Below are 19,089 nucleotides of genomic sequence, written 5' to 3'. Positions count from 1 at the left end.
GTGTCTGCTGTTGTATCAAGATGGGTGAATATGTGATTCTGTGTTTTTACCTCCACCATCGAAGGTGGACGCTGGTTATGTTTTCACCCCGTCTGTCTGTCTGTCTGCCTGTGAGCAAGATATCTCAAAAAGTTATGGATGGATTTGGACGAAACTTGGTGGACAGGTTGGGGTGGGTGTGTGAGAAGGATGAATTGATTAGAGTTTGGTGAAGATCTGGATACCAGAATTTTTTTGAAGGTTTTTTTTAATTTTTTTTTTTGATGGAATGAGGTCAGGCCAAAAACAATATTTCGCACGATATCTCAACATTGTGCACGTATTATGACTAAGCTTGGTGGATGAGTTTGTTCGGTGACTAGAACAAGCCAATTCAATTTTGGTTCAGGTCCAGATGCAGATGCAGCCTGTCATTGGGCTACAAAATGTAAACTGTTCAGCCTGGCAGATGTATGCATTTTGTCAGTGCTGTGCTGATTTAGATTTGCCACTGACGTCAACCAGCAATAATGTACATATCAAGAATAATCCTGTTACCTAGATTTGAAGGTTTTGAGACTAAAATTATAATCAATATAATGGTGCAATATTTATCTTCCCTTCTGGTTACATGCACTTCACAGAATCCAAGTTCCACAATGACTAAATATTGGGTAGAAAACTTCTGCTTGTGAACATTTATTTGAAAAGTTGTTGACATTGCATTGTTTGCCACAGGATTGGCGTTCTAATGCAAAATATGGCAACCAGTTACCTGAGAAGAACAAAAAGCCAGGGGATGGTGATAGCAGAGAGGAGCGAAGCAAGTCCTCCTCGTCTTCAGATGGAGAGTGCAGGCGGCACACACCACACACCATGCCCCGTACAAAGTTTACGCCACAGACTCCTCTGAGTGAGCGCATCGAAATGGAGAGCTTGAAACAGTGGATCAACTTCAGTGACTATGATGAAGTATGTTTGTTTTTAAATGCCATGGCAAACTCTATGGGTGGTTTGAAATGTAGGTGCTTTGTGATTTGGTGTATGCTGGGTTTGTGGCAGTTTATATTTTGTTCATCCTTTTACATTTGTTCCCACCTCACCCTCTCCCCCTCCTCACTCTCTCCTTTCTCCCTCTCCCCCCTTCCTTCCACCCCCCCCCCGAGTTTAATTTGGATGATTGTGATGCACTGAGTGGTGAACATTTCAATTACAAAACTCCAAATTAATTGTGCTCTCAGTTGAATCTCCTTTAACACATTTTGGTGTGACATTAACGGTATGCCTGGTATTGGCTTAATGCTTAGGGCGATGGGCTTGAGACCCTATGATTCTGAGTTCAAATCTCACTCGGCTGTTGAATTTATACCAGGTGGGATTGATTCTGTTTGTCATCCTTCCGACGGCAAAATGAGTGCCAGCTTGCTGGTATCCTGTGTCGCTGTGGCGATCAGTCCAGGATTGTGTCCAATAGCCAAGGAGACTGCTTAGGCAGCACCAACGCTCTGCACAGAGTATGGTATCAATGGAAGGATGGTTCATTAACGATGAAAAATTGGGAAGCGATATTTGTGGCCTGTAAAATGGTGTTGTTATTGTTTGAAATGTAGTGGCAATATTTGTATAATGTGGGTGTATTTGGTAATAAAGTTTCACAGGTATCATTGCTTTTTGAAGACGTCGACATGTGCAGCTAAAATATTTGCCCATTTTTTTTGGAAGGTGCCTGTAAATTTGTCTCAACATATTAAGCAGTGTATAGTTTGGGTGTTTCTCGGAATGAGTCCATAACGCACATGTTTAAAAGCAAAACAATTTGATATGGTGTCACTTGACTGCATTACACTTGTTACATCTGTTCTTCAAACTGTGTATTCCACCAAATTAGTTTTCTTTTCTTTTCAGATTGCTCCTTCAGCTCTATCTCTGTGGCCTCGGTCATTTCCTTTTTCGGTGAATGTTTGGCCATGCAAGTGCGACTTGAAGTGTCAAAATAAATGATGGTCACAGTTGGCTATGTCTGGTGTGTACACTGGGTGATCCAGTTGTTCAAAACCACAGCCACAAATGGAGGTCTGCACAACATGAGCCTTGTGCATAGGTGTTGTGAAGGAGGAACACACCTTTGTTCAACATCCCTTCAAGCTTGTTCTTGATGATCAACTGTAGATTTTTATAGAATGAAGAACTTGTCATGTTTATGAAGTCTAGTGTTTATCTGTTGGTGGGCAGGTAGAACTGGATGAAATTAACAGAATGTCAATCAAGGTGCGCTAACTGTGGTGAGAAGCAACGCGAAGCTGACATTTTTGGTGTTACGCCTTCGTTGGAGCAAACACTTGCTACCGCAACTTTTGAAGATGGCGTGATATTCCTCAGTGGTTATCATTATGGTTTTTATGAAACGTGTAGTCTATCAGCAGGATTCCCGAGGCATCCCAGAAAAATGAGGCCATGATCTTGCTGGCTGAGGGTTGGGTTCAAAATTATTTGGGTGGTGATGGTGATCCGTTGTGCTTCCATTGCATGAATTCAAATTTTGGTTCATGATCTTGATTGTAAAGCCACCTTTTGCCACCATCTACCAGACAAGCGATAGTCAGATAGAGCTGCACCAGACAGTTCGAGAAGCTTGCGATGTGGCTCCAGCCAATGCTGTCAATCATGAGTGCTTGCTTTCGTGGGACCCATCTTGCTGAGACGTAGGAAATGCCGACGTGTTTGTGGATTCTGATGAAAATGCTTCCTTGAAAAATTCAGTTCCGTGGATTTTTAGTACTTTTAATTCTCGGCAAAGCATTACTCTATACTTTTGGGATTTTACTGCTCCATCAACTCTACTTATCAACACAACAGCAGTGTGGATTTTGAACACTTTGATGGTTGAGATTGTCTCAATTTTTCCAAGAATGCTGGATTCGGTGATTTCCTCTCAACATGCTTGCTTTTTAAGGGAGCAAGTACTGGAAGTTACTTTGAAGAGAGAGGATCAAAGTGCGTTTTTTTATTTTATTTTATTTTATTTTATGTCCTGGAAAATTATTGCCACAGCTTTTTTAAAAGTTTTGATAAATTCTGAAGTTGTTGAGTCTTTGTTCAGCTTTCTTTATTAAGTCAAATGTTTCTATTGTTGCTATTTGAAAATCTTTGGCTGACAGGAAGTACCATGCATAGGGCCTCAAGTATCACAACATCCTGTTCAAAGTTCTTGCAGCATTTATGATTGCTGGGGAGGACAGGGAGAGCATTCATTTTGGGGTGTGGATAGGTTGGTCTGTTTTTATGATATTGGAAGTTTTTGTCGAGGATTTCTACTTCTATAAAAATATACCTTTCCTTTGATTTTCTGCCCCCCCCACCCCCCAACTAATCTTTGCACAGTTGTTTTACTTGTGTTCACTGGAAGGTCATTATTATAAAAAAAATTTAATCTGGTTATTGTTTTAGGGTGTTTTCCTTCTCATGTAGTTGTTTTCCTTGGTTAAAAGCAATTCTGGAAGGGCATTTTATTTTTCTTGGTGCCAATTTGAGTGGATAAAGAAATCTTTCTCTTTCGATCACAGAGAAGTGTTGGCAGTGACTCCCAAGGTCGTACTATGGCTGCGAATAATCAGCGGCAACCAACAGAGAGCCGTAAACCCTTCAGTTTTCTACAGCAACAAGTGGGAAGCAGGAGCGGTGCCAGCGGTGGTGATGGCAAAGAAAGCCAAGAAGACCATGCCTTGGAAGTGGAGCACTTTCGTTCATCGTCCGCCGAGCCCGACCCTTCCAGCTCACCACAGCCAAACCACTTGCACTCTTCTGAGATGGGACGGTCCCTGTCCTCTGAAGCTGAAATTGAGAGCATTCCTCGAGGGAGGTTTCACAGCAACGAGGTAAAGACTTTGAGATCTCATTGTGCCCATTCTTGAGGGAGCAGTGATAGCGTAGCTGCGTACTGTTCCATACTGAAGCGTCACAGTTAAAATCTTCTATTCTTGGTTTTTTCAATCAATCCAAAAATTATAATGACCAGTTCTGTGCTCATCATACACTTTTATATAGTGTATTAGTAGCCCCCCATTCTAATGGTTTTTCTTATTTTGTGAGTAATTTGTCCTTTTGTGCGGTTTCAGGTAATGAACTCACTGATGCAAGTGAGAAAATATATTAGCAAAGCAATATCTATCCGAGACGATTTGCTGGAAAAGAAAGAATGTTCGGCCAAAGTCACTCGCTTGTCACGGATTATCAAGCTCTTGAAGGAAGAAGAAAGAATGTACATGAAGTTCCTCCAGAGAATGGTGGTATACAATCATTAAGCATGTTCCTTGGCACATATTTAATATGCATGATTTATAGTTTTCCACTTTTCTTACTCAATCATTTGATTGCAGAAAAATGAAGACCAGGAGCAGTATTTTGCTTCCAAGAAGAGTTTGGTTTCTGCCAGGGCAGGCTCATGCTTGTCGCCACCTGAAGCAGTATGTTCTCGTTCTGTCTCTCTCCCCCTCTCTGTTTATCTCTACATGTATGACTGGATTCTTTATTTTCAGCAGTTAGGGTTGGGAATGGTATTTTAGTCTTATGGTGCAGAGAAATCTTGCAATTGAAAGGCTCATTCCTCGTACATAGTACCGTGTTTTTTTTTTTTTTTTTTTTTTTTTTGGTTCACGGATGCAGACGAGAGTGCTGTCACTTTGTTATGCTCAGCACAACACTGAACACAGTCTAATATTAATGTCCATTATAATTGTATTGTTGTTGTGGAGTTACCCTCAAAACTGATGTCCAAGATGTACATTATGCCATTTAGCTGGCATTTTTCAAAGGCTTCTGCTTAGGATGCCTTTTATAGGAAGTATAACAGGGCTCAAAATAAAATACATTTTCATAGCTTTTATTTATTTATTTTATTTACTTATTTATTTTGAGGAAAAATAACAGCCAGTTTTTTTTTTTTTTTTTTTTTTTTTTTTTGGGGGGGGGGGTGGGGGGAGTTTCCACCACTTTGCCTGTGGATTCCTTCTTTGGTGATGTGCCATGTAGTAAAATTACCTTCTGTATTTGTATCGTCTTTTGGGTGGGGGGGGTGGTTTTCTTTTTCATTGACTTTATTTTTGCACTTTTACAAATGGATAGCAGTGATGGTGCTTTCATTGGAAACAGTCTTCGTCTTTGTCTTCTCCTCCTCCTCCTCCTCCTTAGTATAGACTATAGATATACCTGTCTTTGTTTTAGAATATGAGCTTGAAGGTGCTTTTGAAGTTTCTGTAGTGCTGATAGGTTGCAGATGTTTTGGTCAAGACGGCCTTTTTCTCCGGCGAACTTCAAAGCGTGCATGCGTTGTTTGTTTGTTTGATTTTGATTTTTGTTTTTTTAAACATGTACATAGTTGAGGTGAGTTGAAGAGCTCGCACATTGAACGGATCAAGACATAACAGACAAAAACAGGACGCAAAACTAACAGTAGATTTTGGCAGGACCATTTGGCGTTGACGAGGCGAAGGGGTCTGACAACAAAGCCAGATGGGCAGTGCAGTGAACAGGATGCAAGGTGTAAGGTGCGAGAAGGAACAAAAGTGAAAGTAAAGGCACGAAAGGGACCGTAAAAGCAAAAAACACAAAGGGAGTGAAAGAAAAGATGAAGCCGGACGGACAAGAGTGTGGACTGCTTTTGACTCGAGTAAACTGGACAGCCGACTCAAGACCCTCACTCCATCGTACTCTCTCACTCACTTGATCTCACTACTCACTCACTCTCTCTTTCACTCACTCCTCACTTTCCCTCTCTCCCTCTCCCCTCGCTTCTGCAGACTGCCAGCCGCTTCCGCAACTATTTATTGTTTACACCCATTGTGGTAAATAAACATTGTGGCACCCGCATGCAGATCGCTAGGGATGTTTTGTGGATTAGGGAATGAAAAATATATCGTAGACATAGTAATCTTGCTTGGATGCTCTTCAACTTTCCATAATGCATGCTGATATTTACAGAGGTGGCATTTCTCTCAATATTTATAAAAAAATTGCCTCGTCTGATTTATTTTATTTTCAAGGGCTATTTTGGAGCTTTTGAGGGTGAATCGGCCTGCCGCCCCCATGTGTTTTGAGCCCTGCAGGATACTCTTAATTAATTTGATTCCTTCAGAGCAAACGTTTGTTTTGTGAAACAGACTTTATTGGTGCTCCCTTTTGTTGATAGAGACCATTGCAACATAACTTGCGTGAGGAGATGCGAAACCTGCAGAAGGAACGGGAATTGCTGCGCAAATTGCTGATGCAGCAAGAGCAGTTGAAGGCGTTGGAAGACCGGCAGGCGCTGCTATTGTCTCTGCAGCAAACAGCTGAACAGTCAATGGTTGACATGGATGATTTGGGTAAAATTCGTTGTCGTATTATTGCTTAATATTACTATTTAATTGCTTCGTTTTTAAAAAAAAAATTTGGGTCTTTTTGCGATACAATTTTTTTTTTAATTGAAAAAATGACTGTGATACAAATTTAGTTGAGCTAGATTAAAAAAAAAACAATTGTTTTTAAAAATATTTTGTTTTTTGCTTCCTTTTAAATATAGTTTTAACAGATGCGAATGGCTGTGTGTCTGGGAGAAGCCTCACCTCTGAACTGCATGAAGAACTTTCTGAAATGATGCAGAAGTTCAATAATAAGCACTCTGATGCAAAGGTAAGATTTTATTTTGTCATCTGTCCCACTTATGCACACAATCCTTTTATTTATTTATTTTATTTCAGTCGTCTTCTCTGGACCCCTTTTTAGGTCATCTCTATCATCTCAGTTGAGATGACCTCATAACCCCAGTCTCGAAGTCTGTCGGTTCGTCCACAATCAAACCGAGTGGAGACAAATAACCAATAGTGGAATGGATAGAGGTCGATGAGACATGCACAACGATATAACTTTCAAGGTCGTCACGAGGCTGTCAAAGTTGTGAAAATCGTCGATTTCAAATCCTATCTCCTCCCTCATTTATCAAGAGAGATCAAATGTTATTAGTGATTCAGATACTACGGACTATTATCTAGATCAACACGAGCCATTTTTTTGAAATTTGCTCTCGTTCCGATTTTATAGCCCTTCAAACTTCGTTCTGATTCCCCGTATGAGCCGTTCATAAAGTACATACAAAATAAAAGTATTAAATTAAGAACCGGAACTCTCCGAGAAAAATATTACATTTGAAGCTTTTGTCAGATTTAACTAAAACAATAGAACACAAGTTTATATGCACACTTACTTTCATTTATGACATTAACATTGTTTTGAATGTCAATTTGTACTTTTTATTTTCAAAATTGACATGCTGTGATATTAAAAAAAAGGTAAATTACATCGCTAGGGACTGCATCGTCATTCGCTTACAAACATCGGTTCATAAGGAACTGCTGGCTTTGCAAGCGATTAGCGATGTATGAGGTGTGGGTGGTCACTAGCCTGCATACAGAGTGGGGTGGGTGGTTTTGAAACCCGGAAGTAGAGCGTACGTACTTTATGAACTGCCCCTATTCCAGTCTGGCACAGAGTTGCTTTCGACCTCTGACTGAGATGACCGGCACTCCCGCTCGGGGGTATTTTATTTATTACTCATTATTGTATAACCAATCAATATTTTGAAAGAAATTGCATCCTTTTCCAGAGTTATCAGTTATGGATGACTGAGGACTTTTGACTAAATTGCATCATTCTTTTCAGATCTTCAGCAAACTGACTTTTTACAATCAACGACATGTGCAGTTGTATAGTTTACCTGCTATTGAAAGACTGGCTCACTTTATGATCCTTTGCCCATCAATTATGTTCTGTCTTTCAAACTCTGCCTGTTACTACCTCTACCTTCCCTCTTCTATTGCTCGAAACACAAAATTAATAAATCTTGAGAATTGCTGAAAACACGGTGATGCTGAATGGACACATTGAAATGTTGACGTGTACCACTAAAAAAGCTCCAAGCATACGTGCCTTTTGCTTTATATTGTTGCGGTCTCGGAACCACATGCATCCAACAGATAGTGGTCCCAAGACAGTTATTCCATGAATATACGTGTAGATGGTCCCTTCCCTTTTGTCTAGTGGGACAACAGGGGCGTGCGTTGCAAGGATCTCATAGCTATGTTTGCTTACAACATTCCTTCTTTATTTCATTTCTACTCTTCTTTTCTGATTATTCCTGAGGTGAATCTGAGCCACGTGCACCCTTCGCTGTGAGATGGGTCCTCAGCAAAGGGCCAGCAGGCATTACACCCACACCCCTCCGTAGAAAACACAGCCTGCCAAACGCACACGCAGCGGTAATTTCCACTCAATGGTATTTTCCACAACACAGGAAACACACCCAGCACGACACCCACGCTGCATGAAACGCGTACTGAGGCCGATAATAGAAAGGCAATGCCATGCTGCAAGGCGCCAGCGACGCGTTCCTTTCAACCCATTTCTGGACTAATTATATTGATTGGGTTTCGCCCGGCAAACGCGAGCGCTGGCCACGTGCATAATGGCGGATCCATGCGCACTGTATGGTCTTGCTCGAAGGCAGACCCGTGCGCCGCTCGTGACTTTATCGTCCGGAGCGGGGCACGAATGTACCGCCCGCGACACTTTATCGTGCAGAGCCGGGCACGAATGGGCACACGAATTGGCACGAGTGCATGGGTTTGCCATAACATCTTACCTTCTTGCCTCTACGGCCAGCGAAGCTGCGATCATGCGGAGGCATGTCGTACAGCTCGGGCCACGTTGGCGCACACGGAGCGGGCGCATTGGGTAGCGCTGCTTGGGGTGCCAGAGCGGGCGTGCGGGACCGACGCCACTCTCGGCCAGTCTTCAGGGCATAGCCCGGGGGTTCGTGCAAGGCAATTCAGAGTGCAAGGCAACGCGGAGTTCGGTGTGGGCGATTCATATCATGGCGTGGGGTCACCTTGCCCAAAGTGGAATGTTGCTGCTTCTGGCCATCGCGGCCGAGCCGCGCAGGGGGTCAGGCCCAGTCGGAGCGCCCGATTCCGGTGACGTCACCGCCACACGCCGCGGGGCTTATAAAGGTCTGAGCAGATCCTTCTTTCTCTCTCTGCTGCCCTGCCTCGCCTTCCGCTCAAGCTGGACTTCGACTCCGCCTTCTGTCATTGCTGGGCTCCTGCTCTTCTCCGCCCACATAACGCTGACTCCACCCTCCAAACTGAAGCCCCTCCTTCACGCCCATGGTCTCGACTTGAGCTGCCCGAAGCAGGAGACGACGCGCTAGCTGTCAGGGGGGGGGGGGTACCGTGCCACGGAGCATTCCCCCCAAACGTATTGGTGGTGCATTCGGGTACCGCGTATCAATTATACAAAGGTACCGAGAGACCGTAGCCTCAACTCCTCTCCTGTCTTGCTTCCATTCCACTTCATCGAGGTGTGTGCGTGTGTCCTGGCGCCTGTCTACATAAATAAACCTGCAGAAGATTGTTATTATTTTCAGGTTAGGTCTGCTCTGCGTCCGCTTTTATAAGTTGCTTGTTTATTGCTGCACCACACCTCTCTTCCCTGTCTCTGCACAACATGCACCAATAAATCTTGATCGTATGTCACATACCTTTCCTCACCCATTGTTAATAAATTACTATAAGGAATGTTCCCAGCTCGTTTTTGTATTGTCCAAATCTTAGCTTAGCCGGGACTTTATTCCCAACAATCCGTTCCTTTTAGCCTGTACGTCCTTGGAAGTGTTGCTCGGCTGCATCCGGTCAGGTAGAGTGATCCGGTTCCCTAGTAATTGAATCACGTGGTATTTTTAGGTAACCGGATTAACTAGACGGAGGACCCGAAGTCATGTGGTTGAGTTATTGGTGTGCATGGTCGGTTAAGCGACCTGCCGCGTCACGGAATTATCAGTGTGATGACTTACAATTCCGGGGAGTCTGGTGGGATCCAAGATGGCCTCCCTCACCCCTCAGTGGTCTTCTCACCCGACCCCCGGCCCGCAACAATATTGTCGCGGATTTGCGCCCGCCAGCGTGCGAACGACCACGTAACTCGAATCGCGGCACGTCGCCCACCGGACGGACAATCCAGTCGTGACCCTCTCAGACTAACGCCGGGAACCAGTCACGGGTGGACCTTTCGGTCTCACCGCGATCGAGCCAATCGGCCCCCGCGTGGGATAGGGTTGCTCGCCAAATTCGACCTACCTAAGTACCCACACGGAGGGTAGACCGGGCGATCGCACCTCGCCGCAGGTCGACTTCGGACACGGGCCACTTAAGCGACCCGTTCCGTACTATCGGGATAACCGAGCGGTGTTATTCGTCGGCCTCGACGGTTCGATTAATTATCGGGCGTCTTAGCCCATGACCAACCCTTTACGTGAAGCAAGATGAGGATTCAATGAAAGAAATGACGAAGCGAAGCGGGAAAACAGTTCAATAATAAGCACATTTATTTCGCGATGAACGGAAAGCACACATATACAATTCCACCAAAAGCACATGGAAAAGAAGAAGACAAAAAGCAAATGCGACAATGCAGATCTAATACCGACTACGCGAGCACACGGCAACACTTATACAATTTTACTTCACAGACGGCGCCGACAACACACATTCCCAAAGCAAAAGAAAAGAGAACCACCCTCCAGGATGAGGGGGTAGGCGGGCCTGGGGCCGAGACCGTGTCGGGCCTACCCGTCTGATGATGAGACGCGGAGCGGCGGTGGTGCCTCAACTCCGCGGGCCTCACGGACAGTGTCTGGTAGGGGGTGGGAAGGGGGCCCCCTTTTGTCGCACTATCTCAGCGCGGGGGGAAACAGGAGGGGGTTGCTGATGCTCGGGGAAAGGAGGATTTCACAAACTCTTGGGTCCCGCGACGAGCGTCTCCACCACGACCTCGGTCGCGCCGCCGGCCTTTCTCTCCGCAGTTCCCCGAATCCGACGCGAGCACCCCCTCGTCCGCCTTCGCCGCCGCCGCCTCTCCACAGCTCCGTCCTCTTCACTCCGACTCCGCGAACTCCCAACTGCACTGTGCCAACTGCTGACTCCGAACTGCGAACTGAACTCTTCTCCACTTCCAACTCCGAACTCTTCCTCCTGCGAACTGCACTCGACTGACGAACGCGGCCCCTTATATCCCCCGTGGCCTCGCTCCTTCATCTTTGACCCTCTGCCTCCGACCTTTCACCTCTCTTGCTCGCTCCCCATTGGCCCGAGGAAAAGTGGGCGTGAATGCTTTTTGATCCATGAATTTGCATATAGCGACCGCCCTCCAACGCCCTGGAGGCGGGGCCAAATCGCCCCTCGCTCACCGATTGGACGGAACAAAAGTGGGCGTGAGTCGTTTTTGATCCGTTTTTCTGCGGAAAGTCCGCGATGCTTTTGAACACGCTGCTCGGTGCGCGCTCTACACGAGTCCAGCATCGGTGCCCACGAGCGGCGCGAGATGGTGGCGAGTTGTGACGGTAAAGGTCGTGGCGGTTGTGGTGAAGCGGCGTTGTGGTTGGTGGTTGTTGTTGTGATGGCTGTTAAGACGTGGTTGGTGGTGGTAATAATGGCGGTTGGTCCAAAATAAAGATAGTAAAAGAAAAACGGCTATTCTGAAGAGTCGCAGCCCTCATGAATGACATTTATTCCCTCTAGACAACGGGTTTGGGCCTAACTACACATATACTTACCGAGATATCTCACCTAAGGGACCTGAATGGTGGTTTGCGAATTTGGTCAACCACAACAATATTTTTACATTGTACATAAGAAAAGGTGATCGCCTGAAAAACTGCTTGATAACTTTTAGGGTACTTTGCAATGCAGAAATATGTGCTGTCCTATATTTCTTTCAAATGGCTTTTATTTTGATTTGATCCATCCCCCCCCCACCCTTTTTGAATTGTTGAGTTTTTAATTTAAAAGCTCTCCCTCCCCTCTTTTATGATTATGTTGAGATTTGGTTGGCTTCATATGAAGTCAACCAACCACAATCCTTTTTTTTTTTTATGCCTCTGACACCGGAGGCATTATGATTTTGGCTTGTCAGTCTGTGCATGTGTGATCAAGTTTCGTTACCGTGATAACTTGTGAACCGCTTCAGGGATTTAGGCCAAACTTGGCAGAACTATGCATTATAATACATAGATGAAATTATTAAATTTTGAGTTCAAAGGTGAAGTCCCCTTTAATAAAAAAATCACGACAATAACTTATGGACCACTCGAGAGATTTCAACCATACTTGACACACTTATTAGTCTGGGAGCAGAGAGGGTTAACCCTGCATTGTTGTATTAAATTTTTTTTACTGTTGATTTTGGTAGCCAAGGGTCTCTATTTTCAGAATCTGCTTGATGACATGTTGTCACCCTTGAGCAATTCCAGATGGCTGCCATTACCTATAAATGACCATAACTCCCTAACTTCACCCTAGGAAGGTGATTTTTGTCTCTATACCTAGGTTTTAGGGGTCAAGCTATCCATTAGAACTAAGTATTATGTTAATATCGTATTACATAATGGTAATTTCCAAGATGGCCACCGTAACACTAAAACTGGCATATCTCCTTAACTATTTACTCCAAATCTACTCAAAGTCGATCACTGGGTATTTTGGAGACACATCTATCTGTATCAGATCAAAGTTCATATACTGATGATGTCATCTAGAAATCCAAGATTGCTACCAGTTTACAAGCACTGGTATATCTTCTATACTATTCAATCTTGGGGAAACTTTTTTCCAGTGAGCATTTTCGACACACCGCCAAACAGAGGACATTATATCTGACAGACCGGTATCAGCCATCAGTGTTCCGATAGATCCAATGAAGCTCATTAGAAAGAGTGCATCCCTCCCAACCGTAGAATAACATTTGAGAACCTTTCTGGATAAGTCCACTGAACTTCTCGAGCGACCCTGTACAGCTGCAGATCACAAGTAAAAACTACGAACTGTTGCCCGATTATTGCGTGTGTTGACCTGTGCAACGGCCATTGATGTCATCATGGTATCTGGGTGTGACAGGATCATGTCTGTTAAGGAAAGGTAAACAGCCTTCGTCTTTGGTTGTGCTGAATGACCCTGTCGACGTGCAGCCCCAGTGTTGTACCCATTGTACTCAGGACAATCTAGTGTGTTGTTCATGTCTTGAAGGAACGCGAAGTCCATCTCACTGGCTCTTCCCTTTGAAATTACTTGTGCCAGCATACGCAGGGGCTGAACTGATCGTTTGGGGGTGTTCTGTGGCATCGGAGGCTTCTTGGGACCATTATATCTCTCTATCTCGACGTCATACTCGAGTGGCTCAACCATGTCTTCCTTTTTCACACGCCTAATGGTGTCTTCTTGGACTGTTTCACTACTGTTACTATCTGGTTGTGTGAGCAGCATGGCAAGGGAATGGGTGGATGACTTTCCGTTTGGAGACGATATGTCGGTGTCAAAATTGTCTACAATAACCTGAACCAAGCTTGAACTTGAAGTTGATAGGCCTGGTAGTGAAGGTTCCATGGTTGTGGGTTTGGCAGCTGAATGTTAAAAATGCCGTACTTCATCGTAGGTACATGTAACACGTTGATAAGTTTTTTTTTTTTTTTTTTTTTTTTTTTTTTTTATATGCCAAGAGTAATTTGCAAACTGGTGGGCTGCTTTTTCATCACCCCAGTTACCATTGAACCAATGAGAACTGCAGGTAGTGCCCTATCTAGGTTAGGAGACAGCTTCCCTAAAAGTTTCATCAAAGTGTCATTCACAGTCTCTCTACATTCCTGTCGGTTAACCCTGGTATCATAACAATCTTTATCTAATGTTATTAGTTTGACCTCATGCCTGATGACTTTGCACAGTTTGTTGATTGTTACATCAATGTCATCGTCCTCGTCTTGAACCAATCGCATACATTTTGCAGCTATAGATCGCAAGCTAACAATGTGTGCTAACCCTGGAGACTTTAAAACCACCAACTCATCTCCGAAGCGTTCGCATATGTTTGGGACAATTAAACGACGTGTCAGCCTATCACCCCTGAATTCTCTGTATGCTTCATGCAACTCAACTGAATTCGGGAAGCCAGATGGGTCATTGATCATTACAACAAGTGATTCAAAGGCAGGATCAATGTTAATTTGGCTATCAGACTTGGTTGCAGCTGAAGCCACACTTTTTTTCTGACAAGAAGCTATTTCGGCAATCCACATGATACCTTGCATCAGCTGCGTGAAGGTCACTTAAAGCACTATCTCCCCTTTGCCGCACAACGTCTGATAACTCATCTTGACGCCGTTTGCAGGCTTCAAGAATAGTTTGCTTGAGTGACTTCTTGCCACCTGCGCCGCCTATTTCCCGACATGAATATGCTGGTCGCCAACCTTTTGGGTTTTTCGGATCTTTTTCAACCACACAAGTTTCACCACAAAACAAACAATGTTCTTTGAAGATAAATCCTGGTAGTGATGAACGTCTCCTGGTCTTTGGTGGAATGTAAGACGAAGCACTTTCTGGATTCTTCCTTTTGTGCCTTTCAACCTGGACGCTTGAAGTGTATGTTGAAGCACAGTTTCTGTGACATTTAACTATGCATTCAGGATTTTCACTAGCTTTTTCTTCAAGAAGCTCATGATACCTGTCCCTGTAGATTTTGCTATGCTTGAGAAAGTTTTGAATTCTGACAGGGCCAGTGTCTTTCAACGGTTCGGTCTTATTCTCACATCCAAATTTGGACACGAAAAAGCACTGTTCTTCATTCATTCTTTACTTGCCATACGGGCAGCACCTGAAAAGACAATAGTGAAGTATTAGTGCCTGTCTATTACAATATGATATGAACATAATACTTGGTTCGAATGGATAGCTTGACCCCTAAAACCTAGGTATAGAGACAAAAATCACCTTCCTAGGGTGAATAGTTTGGGAGTTATGGTCATTTATAGGTAATGGTGGCCATCTTGGATGCCATCTTGAATTTCTCAAATTTCTCAAGGGTGACAACATGTCATCAAGCAGTTTCTGAAAATAGAGACCCTTGGCTACCAAAATCAACAGTAAAAAAACTTTAATGCAAGGTTAAGGGAAAAAATGACATTTGGCTCCCAGACTATATGGACTGAAATCTAAAATTGAATCAGTTCATCTTTGGATTAAAGAGGTCAAAGGTCATGTGCCCTTTGAAAATAATTTTGCAGACGGTAACTCCAGTTTGAAGCATCTGCTGTTTGTCTCTCTTCTACTTATCTAGTTCTTTCTTTCTCTCTTGGAACTTTCATTACCTCCTCAACCAAAAGTGGACAGAGGTTGTTTTCACCCCTGTCTGTGAGCAGGATATCTCAAAAAGTTATGAATGGATTTAGACGAAGTTTGGTGTGTGACAAGGATGAATTGATTAGATTTTGGTGAAGATCTGGATACAAGCATTAAAAAAAAAATTATGTTGAAGGCTGCAGGCAAGGACTGTATAGTCTTCATTGAGGCCAAGCCTTAAATAAAACAACTGCGTGAATAGAAAAGTAAGGAAAGGGAGAATAGTTGGAGTTTTTGATGAAGTAAAAAATCTGCTTTTTGAAAAAGGGAAAGTCATAAGTGTTTGGGAAGACATGAGAAGGTGAAGAGTTCCAGAGTTTGGCAGTGGAGGGGAAAAAACAGATTTTAAAGTGATTCTTCATGAAGTGATATGGCCAAAAACGATACATAGCATGATATCTCAAAAAGTTGTGGACAGATTATGGCAAAACTTGGTGGATGGGTTGAGGAGGTGACGAGAACAAGCCGATTTGATTTTGGTTCAGATCCGACGTATCGGTGGGATACAAAACGTCAACTGTTCAGCCTGGTGAAGGTATTAGCTCTATTGAGTGCAGTTCTAGTTTTTCATGTGACCTTTAATTGAGATCATAACCTGGACAGAGGGTTGGTATCTAACATAGATGGAGGCATATCCATTGATGCATTCATGTCAAATTCTACCTTCCAGTGTATTTATTTATTTGCATTTTGGTTGATTATTTTTGCATGGATTAAAAAAAAAATTATTTATGCATTTTGCATTGGCATATCTGACATTAATATAGTAAAAGTAGCACCAACATGGTGTCTCTGCTGGGTGTGCATAGTACATAATGTTGATTATCTGCTTGATATGATCCCAACTTCTTTTTTCTTTTCTTTTTTTTGCATTGTGGTTACAGTCATTTCCGAACAACCAAAGGCCAGTCGAGCCTTCATCGCTAAATCGAGAGGCACAGAAGATTTTGCGGGAACAGAATGGTGGGCCCCAATCGTCTAGCGAGAGGTCAAGGTTAACCAGAAAACTTGAGAAGAAGCAGCGGATGGATGAGCCGAAGCAGGACTTGAGGAGGCTGCCTAACCAGGATATCGATAACCGTACGAACTTCTGGTGCTCGGGCTGCCTTGTGTTCTTCACCTTTATTAGGATTTTTATATTTTATTTTTAACTGTCAAATCTTGATTTCCAAATGAATAATACAGTCCTCAATTTGCATCAGGGGTCCATTCCTGGGACCCTTACTTAAGTCGATTTTTACGCATGTCGAATTGAGTAAAATCTGAACAAAATTGAAAAAGATTAGATAATTGAACATTTACATGTAACATACTAGGTTAAAAATGGAGGCCGAAAGACAGGCCTACTTTTTGAAAATTGTTATGTGTCGAACCTCTAAAGGAAAGGGAGTAGAAAAACAGATTTGAAGCTTTACGGCCCGAGAGAGTTCGGGGCTTGATCGATTATTGTTATTCACATGAACATGAGTCTCATCTTGTTTCTCTCCTCTCATCCTTCCCTCTTTATGTCCTTCCCTCTGTTATTCCTTTCGCTTTGCTTTGTTCACTCGTGTTCCTTCTTTCACTCTCCGCATTTTGCCGATTAATTTCTCGTCGCACCATTTGTCTTCGTCATTCACTCTTTTCTGCATCTCCGTTCCATCCTTTCGTGCTCTTCCTTAGTTCTTTGTCTTCTGTCCTTGCACACATTTGATTTAATGGTCCCACGTCCGATAGCTTCATCGCTGAAGACTCATTAAAAATACATCACTGCTCCTTGGGGGAAATAATAGTGCCGTGGCTGTGTGAGGAGCAGGAGGGGAGTGAGTGTGGAGGATCCTGGTTTCATTCGGGGTGTGGGAGCCAGTCAACAAGTGTAAGGTTTGCAGAGAGTCCATCCTGATCCCTCCCCAGGATGGATTCCCTACACACACGACAATAAATAGTGCCAAACTGGGCCATATGTCAGTGAACGTAAAGATGGAGCAAATTGAGGAATCTCGAAAAAAAAAAATTATTATTTGGGGCTTACCTAAAGTCGTTTACGTATGTCGACCTTACGTAACCCAAGGACTGCCGATCCTAGTTAATTTATTTTGTGCCAAGTCTGTCATTATTCTCAAGCAAGTTGTCTGGCAGTGTATCATCTTGTTCAACAAGGATAAGTTTGCATGCAAGCTCTCGCGAGAGGTTTTGATCGGACACTGGCAAGTGCAACTAAACATGATGTTTGGTAGGTGGGTTATCATTTAGCTCCAAAGTTGATAGTTGTTAAACTGACAAAAGAACATTATGGCCTGATTGGCATTGTAGGCTGAGGATTTCCTTCACAATACAGTGCAGACAAACCAGGTTAACATCCCATTGTACTGCATTTTTTTTCTTTATTCGATGATACATTTAATAGCTCTTTCATGTGCCTGGGTGACTAATATAAATATGCATCTCTGCTTTCTGAAGTTTGAACTTTTATTTAATGTACTAGCCTTGCCAGTTCCTACTAATGAATCTGCTTTTAAACTCGATTATTTTTTTCTGAAGATTAAATTGAGCTGGATTCCCACCACCCACCCAACATAGGTTCTGCGAGAGTTGTTTCGGGCTTCGATGACTTGAAGAAAGGTCAGGCTCGGTTACCTCTGCCACGTCAGGCCAGCGCTCCTGTGGATAGAGCCACACATCAGCCCAGTCTTGCACGCCTTTCCTCATGCTCTGCCTTCTCTGCCACACCACCACGAGAAACCAGTCAGGGAAGGTCTCCTGGAGGCGGTGTATACAACCGCGCAGCACCTTCTTGCTCGTATGGTGGGCTCAGGCTCAATTCTGATGATAATGGCAGTGAGCAAGAGGGCCTCGATCACCAAAAAATTGAGTAAGAGCCAGAAGAAAGAATCTTTATTATTATTGATTACCTCAAATGTGGTGATTTTCATTTTACAACCAACCCTAACAACTCTTATGGATTTAATTTTTCCATACTGCAAAAGTGCATTTACAAGATTACAGATTTTGACTTCACGATTACTGTCAGCTATACTTGCTGGACCTGCACCGTTTGGCAAATTTATATTTTTGTGGTGGAGTATAAGATCAAGTTTTCAGTTTTTAATTATTTTCTTGTTAATTTGATGATGGTAATCAGGTCATTTGAAGGTGTTTTTGGATCAATCGTCAATGTAATTTTTACCTCTGTCACTGAAGGTGGATGGAGATTGTGTTCATCCCTATTTGTTTGTTTGTACGTGAGCACCATATCTCAAAAAGTTATGGACGGATTCGGACTAAACTTGGTGGACAGGTTGGGTGTGTGACTAGGACAAATTGACTTGATTTTGGTGAAGAACCGAATCTGTATACAATAATTATTTAAGTGATTTTTTTCACCATTGAGAGATATATAATACAATATTTCAAAATATTGTGGCTGGATTATGACGAAACTTGATGGATGAGTTGGGGCGGTGACAATAACTGTCACCCTCCCCCCCCCCCCCCCCCCCGTTTCTACTGTTCCTTTTCTGTTACATCCTGATCTGTGCTATGTTCCAGATCCTCTACGAGCCTCAACATTGTATACAAAAAATAGGACCACTGGACCTGTAGCTTATCTGGGCCCTGGCCTAATGTTTGAACCAAAGTTTGGTAGTATTCTGACCGGTGGGTCTGGAGAGGAAGGTTTTTGAAGGAAGTTGCGTGATTTTCTCAAACATTTACTAAGTCTGCCATTTTGACATGCTTCCGGTCACGTGATCAGCATGACTTCCGGAATTTAATTAACATCCTTCACCTGGCCTAATGTTGCATCTCAAATTTGGTGGCATTCTGACTGGTGGGTCTACAGAAGATTTTGGAAGGAATTTGCATGACCAGCATTTTGACACAC

The 19,089-nt window shown here is 43.3% G+C and overlaps 1 protein-coding gene across 6 annotated transcripts in view; it reads left to right on the top strand.

Moving 5' to 3' along the window:
• The window catches only part of PCM1 (pericentriolar material 1), a 152,536-nt gene that overhangs the window by 2,909 nt on the left and 130,538 nt on the right, over positions 1-19,089 (top strand). For 5 of the 6 annotated variants that reach the window (XM_085852689.1, XM_085852686.1, XM_085852690.1 and 2 more), the window contains exons 3-10: positions 718-951; positions 3,543-3,854; positions 4,095-4,265; positions 4,356-4,442; positions 6,164-6,338; positions 6,536-6,645; positions 16,112-16,307; positions 17,787-18,078. In XM_085852689.1, coding sequence (XP_085708815.1) covers positions 718-951; positions 3,543-3,854; positions 4,095-4,265; positions 4,356-4,442; positions 6,164-6,338; positions 6,536-6,645; positions 16,112-16,307; positions 17,787-18,078 — 1,577 coding nt within the window. The remainder of the gene's footprint in view (positions 1-717; positions 952-3,542; positions 3,855-4,094; positions 4,266-4,355; positions 4,443-6,163; positions 6,339-6,535; positions 6,646-16,111; positions 16,308-17,786; positions 18,079-19,089) is intronic. The other variant, XM_085852688.1, reaches the window with a different exon arrangement.

Source organism: Eptatretus burgeri, chromosome 13, assembly GCF_056783735.1.
Source record: "Eptatretus burgeri isolate ZD-2024b chromosome 13, Ebu_testis_v1, whole genome shotgun sequence".
In the NCBI taxonomy this organism is placed as follows: domain Eukaryota; kingdom Metazoa; phylum Chordata; class Myxini; order Myxiniformes; family Myxinidae; genus Eptatretus; species Eptatretus burgeri.
This window is presented reverse-complemented; position numbering and strand designations above follow the sequence as displayed.